The sequence below is a fragment of the Henckelia pumila genome, chromosome 4 (assembly GCF_033568475.1).
Source record: "Henckelia pumila isolate YLH828 chromosome 4, ASM3356847v2, whole genome shotgun sequence".
Taxonomy (NCBI): domain Eukaryota; kingdom Viridiplantae; phylum Streptophyta; class Magnoliopsida; order Lamiales; family Gesneriaceae; genus Henckelia; species Henckelia pumila.
The window spans coordinates 6237866-6247293 of record NC_133123.1 but is presented as its reverse complement, the minus strand read 5'-3'; the positions used below and the strand labels follow the sequence as shown (position 1 = coordinate 6247293).

General features: G+C 31.4%; 1 protein-coding gene across 1 annotated transcript; it reads right to left on the bottom strand.

Annotated features, from left to right (window-relative positions):
* Positions 1 to 7364: 7364 nt before the first annotated feature.
* Positions 7365 to 8935, bottom strand: LOC140860411 (phospholipase A1-IIdelta-like). Its single transcript, XM_073263428.1, has 2 exons — positions 8484 to 8935; positions 7365 to 8031 (listed from the first exon to the last, which is right to left on the bottom strand). Exons 1-2 carry the CDS (start codon positions 8933 to 8935, stop codon positions 7365 to 7367), a joined length of 1119 nt encoding a protein of 372 aa, XP_073119529.1.
* Positions 8936 to 9428: the final 493 nt, after the last annotated feature.

The window sequence follows — 9428 nt, the reverse complement described above, 5'->3', positions numbered from 1 at the left end:
AGTTGATAGGAATTATCACGGGATTTGCACGTGAGGAATTTAGCCCAAATTAAAAACCCAATTCTATTTTCTGCAAACCTAATTCCCAAATCGGTCAATTCATTTCTCCTGAAATTCTCTCCAGACCGATGATTTTCTCCTGAAATTTTCTCAAGATTGATCACAAAACACAGCTCTCAATCTCTCATCTTTACGCAATGAACTCATGACTAGAAGATTCAAGATTCACACCGAGAAGAAGAGAAAGATGAGCACAAACAGATTTATGTGATACAAACCTGTGCTGGGAATCAAAATAAGAATAAATAGTTCACTTAAAGTGGTTGAATGAAGTAGTTGCAGCTCCCGGCTCGTCGAAGCCCGCAACTGAAGGGAAGTCGATGGCTTGAAGGGAAATCGGGAAGAAGATATTTGAGAATTAGGGCTCAAATATATAAATTATGAATGAAAAATGAGCTTTTAATTGTGGTTTCATACTCACGTGAGAAACACATACTTATTTCGTTAATTATAAATGACAAATTCGACGGGCAAGAATATATTTGAGACACATATTAAAAGATGAGGGACGAGTTCGGCCCCTTAAATTCTTTAGGGACATAACTGGGACACAGTCGAAACAACAAAATTTTTATGAATTATCCCAAAAATGTGAATGGATATTAAAAGGAAAATTGTTTGTCCCACATTGGAAGCATTCCAGTGTATTTCTTTCCTTAACTAGTCTAACTTTGGCTTATGGGATTAATGGGCCCTTAAGACACCAGAAGTTTTGTGAAGGGGCAAGACGTTAGTCGATGGACCAAACACACACGCGCGGCCGATCGGCTCAGTTGGCTGGGGTATTATGACCTTATTATTTGGACAAAATTTAATTAAAATAATATTTATTATTATTTATTAAATTTATTTTTCACTTACCAGTCTAAAAGTCTCCGTCACTTCAGGATCAGTGCGACTGGTCGGCTCGATGGGTTGTGTTTCTTTGTCGCAACCTTTGGCGTCTATAAATGGCTTCCCCTTGTCTGCAGTCATATCATTCTTCTGCATGTGATTTATGCTTATGCTTTCTCACTTATAATTTCTACCATTTTTTGTTTGTTGCTTCAAGAGATTTATTGTGCTGCTATTTCTTGTGTTGTCGTTGTATCTTAGAGACGATTGCAGTCGTTCGTTGAAGCAATTTGTACGGGAAAATTTTGTCTTGCCGACAGAGAGATCCTCTCGCCTCGAATTACTATTTGTTGATGTTTTACTATGTTCCTGAATCCGAATTACACTCAAACAATCACAAGACAAGATTTTCTTGTTTCTTCTATTTTTGGTTTTGAATATGTCTATTGTTTCATTCACTCCGCTCTCCACTGCCTCCGCTCACGGTGAAAAGCCGTCCAAGTTCTTTGGTGCCAACTTCAAACGTTGGCAACATAATATGTTGTTCTATCTGACAACGATGAGTTTGTCCGATCCAGATTTTTGAAAGAGGATCTCCTGTTGTAACCGAAGGAGATTTAGACACCCAGCGAAAGACTGTTGATGATTGGAACCAAGGTGATTTCCTTTGTCGAAATTACATCATGAATGGCCTTGATGACACACTTTACATTGATTACTGCTCTGTCAAAATAGCAAAGGAACTATGGGATTCATTAGAAAATAAATACGAGACAGAAGAAGGAGACATCAAGAAATTTGTTGTTGGAAAGTTTCTGGATTTCAAGATGATTGACCAAAAAACAATAATGAGTCAAGTGCAGGAAATACAGATTATTCTGCACAGTGTTTTCGGAACCGAACCGGACCGGCCGGTTCGACCAGGAATCGGTCGTCGGACCGGTCTGGTCCGACCCCAAAAATCGAAAAACCGGTCCAACCGGTCAGAACCGGTCAAAATCGGTCAAGAACCGATTGGACCGGCCAAGAACCGGAAAACCGGTTGAACCGGTTTTTTGATTTTTTTTTAATTTTTTTATTTTGAAAATTTAAATTTTTTTATGTTTAAACCTTAGATTTAATATTTTTATATATAAATACATTATTATTTGAAATTTATATTTCATTAAATTTTTTTAAATAATTATTGGTTTTTAAAAAATAAATAATTTATTATTTAAACAATTTATAACTATAATTAATATTTTAAATATATTTACATATTTATTTATATTTTAAACTATGTTAAATATATATTTTATATCTATTTATATAATTTTTGAGTTTTTAAAATTCCAAAATATATTATTTATTATATTAAATTATATAAACGGTTTTTTGGTTCGAGCGTCCGGTTAAAACGGTCCGATCGATTGGACCATTTTTTTAAGTAAACCGGTTCGAACACCGGTCCGGTTATAAAAACACTGATTCTGCATGACTTACTGGCTGAAGGGATGGAAGTCAATGAACATTTCCAAGTAGCATCAATCATTGAAAAGTGTTCACCGCTGTGGAAGGACTTCAAGAACTACCTCAAACACAAACGCAAGGAGTTGAACTCGAGGACCTCATAATCACACTTCGAATTGAGGAAGACAACGAAAACACCGAAGCCAAATCGTACAAAAAGGAAAAAGGGAAAATAGTCTATTTTTTTGTCTAAAGTCATTAACTTTTCAAAGTTGGTTTTGATATACTAACTTTTAATTTTTGCTTATTTTGGCCCGCTTGTTGACGTGGCACCGAAAAATACTGATATGTCATCGGATGACACTACATCGGAAAATGCTAACATGTCAAGATGTCATGTCAATAATTAAACCAAAATAACTGAAAATTAAAGTTAGTATACCGAAATCAAATTTTAAAAGATCCAAATTTTAAAATGGACAAGTTAATGAAAAGAAAATTATTTTTCTTGGTATAAAATATGGCACTAACTATATGTTCGGTTATCTTTACTGGAATTGGACGTAAAATAATTTGATGCATAAAAAATTCAATCAATTATTTGAAGTAAATGTAAAACGACTACTATAGACTTATTTCGATTGATCTCTCATTCTTATCGTGATCATTATTGATTGTACGAGGCTTAAATACATGATCATGCGATTTGATAAATAAAATTTTGCATTGATTTTTTATGGTATAAAATTCATTGTATAAGCTTAGTTGTACATGTAAAATTACTCTACTTTTATTGGTAAGAAAAAAATTAAAGAAGAGTAATTTGTACTTAAAAAATAACGCAATAAAGTCAAATCACGTGCAAAAAACAAAAAATACCATAAATATACACATTAGTGTGTGCATACACAATGAGTCGTAGGGGTGTTGTGATCAAATGTTAAAAGGTCAAGAACATGTTATCCTATTAAAATTTTATAAGTGCTTGGATGGAATTCACTACAAAAAACGGTTTTTTTGGAGTGGGTTTTTAGGAGTGGTTTCAAAATCGCTCTTGAAAAGCGAACAATTGCAACTCTTCGGAATAAACCGCTTCTAATTACCTATATTGTAAGGGCGGTTGCGGGACTGTTCTTATTGGGTAGTTTTTGCAACGGTGTGTATTAACGGTTGCTAAAAACCATTTCTATTGATGAAGTTTTTAGGATCAATATTTAAACTGATCGTATTTAATCTTTTTAGAAACGGTTTTTAGTAAGCAGCTGCTGAAGACCGTTTTTATTGCTCGAACATTTAGGAGCATTTATTTAACCGCTCCTATCGAATACTTTTAGCAGTGATTTGTGTAAATCGTTGCTAGTAATCGCTTTTATTACCCTATTGTTTTAAGATTGTTTTTCAAATTGTTCTTATGGTATATATACTTCTTAAACAGTTGATGCATGTAAACCGCTCGTACTGATATGCCTTTTAGAAGCAATAACATTGTTATTCTAATTAATGTACTAAAAACTCATAAGATCGTTTCACAGATCTATTTTTCGAGACAAATATCCGACTACAGTCACTCATAAAAAAATATTATTTTCTATGTGTAAAAGGTAAAATATTATTTTTTATTGTAGAACGAACCTGGTCGACCTGTTTTCATGGATTTCAAATATATTTGTGTTGTTTAGAAAGGTACCACCATAACAGTTCACAGTGTTTATTATAATATATACTTGAAAAGTCAAACATCAAATTCACTTCTTTTATGTTTATATAGTATCTCATGATCATTATGATGAATTTTGGGTTGATCCAATAAAGTGGTTATTTGAAATATATTTTAATCCATCTAACTAATATGTAAATAATTAAGTTATAAATTTAAGATTTCTCTATATATGTTTCATTGTTAACAATAAATGTAATCGAAATCCATGGATTTAAAACACTTTAATTTCATCCAAGCACAACCTAAAGGATTTCATGACAATTAGGATTTTCACAAGACTCTTAACGAGTATAGATAGTATATATAGATGATGAGTTTGTCGTATTCAAATTACTGATTGTTAAAAAAAAAATTTAATTAGGAGTGCTCCTGAGCATCTAAAAATGTAATAATATTGATAAAGATAAATAAATATTAAAGAAAATTTAAAATATTTTTTGTAGTGGATAAAATATGTTGATTATAGACAATTTACTGGCTAAAATATGTAGGGAAAATTACATATATCACCCTTGTGAAATCTCGGATTTGCTGATAACCCCCTATGAAATTTTTTTTAAGCTAATAACCCCTTGTGATTCTAGATTTATAGCATGCACACCCCTTTTGATTAAAAAAATGACGAAAATACCCTTGACTTTTATGAACTTTTTAATTTATCATTTATTTTATGTAGGGATATTTTCGTCATTTTTTAGCTGAAAAGGGTGTGTATGCTACAAATCTAGAATCACATGGGGTTATTAGCTTAAAAAAATTTCATAGGGGGTTATCAGCAAACCCGAGATTTCATAGAGGTGATATATGCAATTTTCCCAAATATGTATTTTATGAAATAAAATTGAGTATTTTTGTGATTTGATGCAATGTCCGTGAATGTCGACGTAGATTTTTGGAAGGAAACTTGAATATATTATGATTTTTTTAAAAATATTTTGCGGCATTGATATTTCTTTATTTTAATTTTTTAGTTTATTACCTAGTTTGAAAATGAATACATGTGGCACACACAATTTTTCTTTCCAAAAATCCATTTCGCTGTCAGCCGCTTCCACATAAGCAATTTCTGTGGTCGGGGGCTGGACTCTGGTCAAGAAAGGCTAAAAATGAAAAATAATAATAATAAAAAAATTTACAAATTACAATATTAGAAATACGAATTCTACAATTAGCAAGACCAAATATATATATATATATATATATATATATATATATAAATTTAAAGACCAAAAATTTTGTATACCCTTTTATCTTATGTGAATATTGTATGTAGCTGTGAATTCCATAGCATGGCTGATGGGCTCTAAATAATGGTGGGAGATCGATAATATACCATATATATGGTATTCTCAAATTTTTTTTTTTTTTAACTGTATCTCAGCTTGTTGTGACTTGAGAGCCATGAAAAGTATCTAATGAGAAGAATTTATTACAATAATAATAATTATTATTATTTTGAGAACTACGTGAAAAATTATGAGAGAAAGAAACTACTTTCCGAACATTTTTAAAGAAGAAAAATTGCTTTTATAGTCCTGTATATTTATCATTTTGTGATTTCAGTCCTCTATATTTTCATATTTCAGTTTTAGTCCGCTATCTTTGTTTTTTTTCTTTGGAAATTTTAGTATTTTTTCGATGTGGCGCTGATGTGATGTCAATGCAGTGCTGATGTGAAGCTGACGTGTATAGTTCCACGTAAGCATTTTCGAAGAAAAAAACTAAAATTGCCAAAAATCGAAACATACATGACTAAAATTAAAATATTAAAATATAGAGAACTGAAATCGCAAAGTGACTAATATACTGAACCAAAAGTGCAGTTTTCCCTTTTAAAGAATGAATGTAGTCAGTTTCCATGTAGTGATTAGTGAACATCAAGGCTTTTAATTGATTTTTTTTAAAAAAAAAAAAGATTTTAAACATGGAAATTTTCACTAATGCAAAAGAAAAATAATTTTCAAAAAATAATTCTTTTGTGAGATCGTGTCATTATCATAAATCATTATCCCTAATATGTTGACCTGGTACATGTTTATAGTGATATAAGTGATATTTTTTTATGGGTATGGTAAAAAACTAGATCAGTAAATCATCTCATTAAAATTTTTGTTGTTTTGAAAATGGCAGTTAAATAGGCAATCATTTTAATAAAATATTAGGTAATTTATCTTTCAAAAAGTTGTAATATTTTTATTTTTTCTAGAAATAAATTTTTTACTTATTTAATATGCGTTTGTTTAGTTTTTGAAAAAAAATAATTAAAAAGGATGATATATGTGTGTCCGTCCATTATTTTACTTTTACTTGAGAAGTTGAGATATATATTTGGTACTGTTGATATTTTTGTAAAATTACTTATTATAATGAGGTCAAAATTATCAAAATATGTGCATCAGTTAGATTATTAGATAAGTATACATCCTACAAGAAGATTGAAATTCCAAATTTAATTTTATTTGTTTTTTGATGAATTAAACAAATTTTTTCCAATGAAAATTAATCTTAATAAGAGAATATTGAAATTCTAAAATTTGTTATTTTCTTTGAGATGAAGTTAAATCAATTTTTTCACAAAAAAAAAAAACTTAATTTGAAAAAGATTGAAATAAGAAATTTTTTATTTTATTTGATTGTAAATAAAGTAAAAAAAATTTCCCACAAAAACTTAATTTGTTCAAGAAACTCATGATGTTAATATCCTTTGTTTAACATAAATTATGTCAAACTCCTTAGAGCATCTCCATTCTCCAATGCAACACCAACTTGATGTATTATACCAAATTGGTGTTGATTCCAACCAAGCGCTATTTTCAGCACCAGGTTGGAGCAAAGCTACAGTATTGCACCAACGCTATCTTTTTTTCTTTTTTTTGTTTCTAATTAATTATTTAAATAAATAAAATTAAAATTCGTAAAATAAATAATAAGTTTAAAAATTTAAATAACTAAAATTAAAAATTTTAAATAATTTTGAAAATATACGTAATTAAAATTTTTAATTCATTAATATTTCTATAAAGAAATTAATATTTTAGAAATCATTTATATTTTAATTATTGTGTTTAAAAATATTTTTTGAAATAAATTAGTTGTTGTAATAAAATAATAGAGAATACTATGAGAATATTCTTTTTAGTGTAGAGTTTAAAGTTAATGGGTTAAAGATTAGTGTTGTATTTGATGTGCTTTTGTTTGACATATATGAATAAAATGCGTCGTCTGTCATTTCACTTTTAGTAAATGCAGATGGGTTCCCTTTTCTTATCGAACAAATTAGTTCATGCAATTCCATTTCTTATTGTTTTTTTGCATAATCTGAATTCAAGAAACATAAAAACTCCAAATTAGCTAAGGTCATCTCCTTATTCGCCAACGCGTAGCTCCATCCCTCGATCAATTCAAATGGCTTGTCCTTCCCATTATAACCCGCCACCACGTGCATCACCCCCTGCAAATTATGCACGTCAGACATGTTGCTCTTCAGATATGGAGATATCTTGTTATCAACTTTCAGCTCTACTCCAACGGCTTTGTACTCTAATAAAAATGTTTGTGGAACCAAAGGAACTTTATCGTTTGTGTTGAAGGTGCGAAAAACTTTCAGATTCGGATACATTTTCACTCTGTCCACGAAAACCTGATCCCCCACATGAGGACTAGCAGAGCAGATGGCCGCAACCCGGATATCTTTATTAATCACATTTTCGACCAGATCGAAAGCAGATAATGTTGCTAAACTAGCGCCAAGACTATGCCCTGTCACTATAATGCTCAAGTTTTCCTTCTTATAGTCGTCGTTTATCAGTTTGTCGATATGTTTCTGCAGCTGTTCTCTTGGAGATAATCCGATGAATTTCGAATCTGAATTTTTGGAATGGTAGATGTTTAGCCAACCATGCATGATTTTAGGCACCTTTCTTGGGTCAAGTTCAGTAGGTACCAATTCTTTGGCAGACGCAAGGCTGCAGTTGTAACAACAAACAAAAACAAAACATAAAAAAGACTGAATAAATTAAATCTAACTAGACTAATTAAAAACTTTGGCTATATAATATAGGAAAAATTGTAAATTTGGTTCGGTATGTTTGTCACTTTGCGATTTTGGTCATTTATGCTTTCAAATTTCAGTTTTAGTCTTGCATGTTTCGATTTTTGGCAATTTCGATCATTTTTATTCGAAAATGCTTACGTGGCACTTTAATACACGTCAGCTCCACATCAACACTGAATAGTGCCACATCAGCGTCACGTCGAAAAAAGGATTAAAATTGTCAATAAAATAAAGATAACGAACTAAAACTGAAATCTAAAAATAATATAAAGGACTGAAATCGCAAAGCGACAAACAAACAGGACAAAAAAAGCAATTTTCCCTATAATATATAAATGGAGCTTAATTTAATGTAATTTATACCCAATATCAAGGTCATTGAGCCACTCCATGCCTGTGACAGTGCCACGCCATGCGACGTAGATTTCTCGGCGTTCCAAGGCCTTGCTAACATCATCGGTGGTGACAGCAATGAAGCCGATCATGTTGGAATACAAGTCCCAAGAACCGGGGACCTTGTGGTTTACAAACACCGACAGAGGGCCGAGATCAGAGGCGGAATACAGAAAAGCTTTAACCTCATAATCAGAAGCCGAGTCAAGCACCACTTTGTCAAAAAAACCTTCCTTGCCATATCTGCTGCTGCCGGTGTACTTGGAGCCTTCGTCGGTGTTGAAGGCGTCCAGGGTTGCTTGGCTGAAGTTGCTGCAGCGGAGGACTAGGTTGCGGAGGTCCGGGTGCAGTGGCTCCACAAGTCCATCCCAGTCACCGCTCCCCAGTAGTTGGTCCCATGTAGGGTGGAGCTCTGTACCCATTAGGATTATTGATTTTATGTATATATTTAACTTAAAACAGTTGCAGACAGTGTGTTTAAGCTTGTGAGTTCAATGGCTATGGCTGATGGGGTTTAAATAATATGGTGGACGAATATAATAATGCATGGTATGCTAGCTAGCTAGCTCAACTTGTTGAAAACCACGTAAAATATAATATTTTATGAGAAGAATATATTAGTTTTTTTTTCCTTTTGAGAAATAGACTTTTATGAAAAAGGTGGTGCATTAATTGAAAACTTTATATCGAAATTTAGTGTATATGAAAATTTTATATCGATATCGTATCGAAACTTTTGGTATATTGATTTTTGGCATACTGAAAGTTTTGGTTCATATAATTAGTATTACGATTATAGCGAAATTTTATGGTATATCGATATTTCGAAATGATGTATACAGTTTTATACTAAAAAAAATTATATATTTTTAAAGTTTTATATACTATTTCGGTACTTAGGTATTCCGATATATA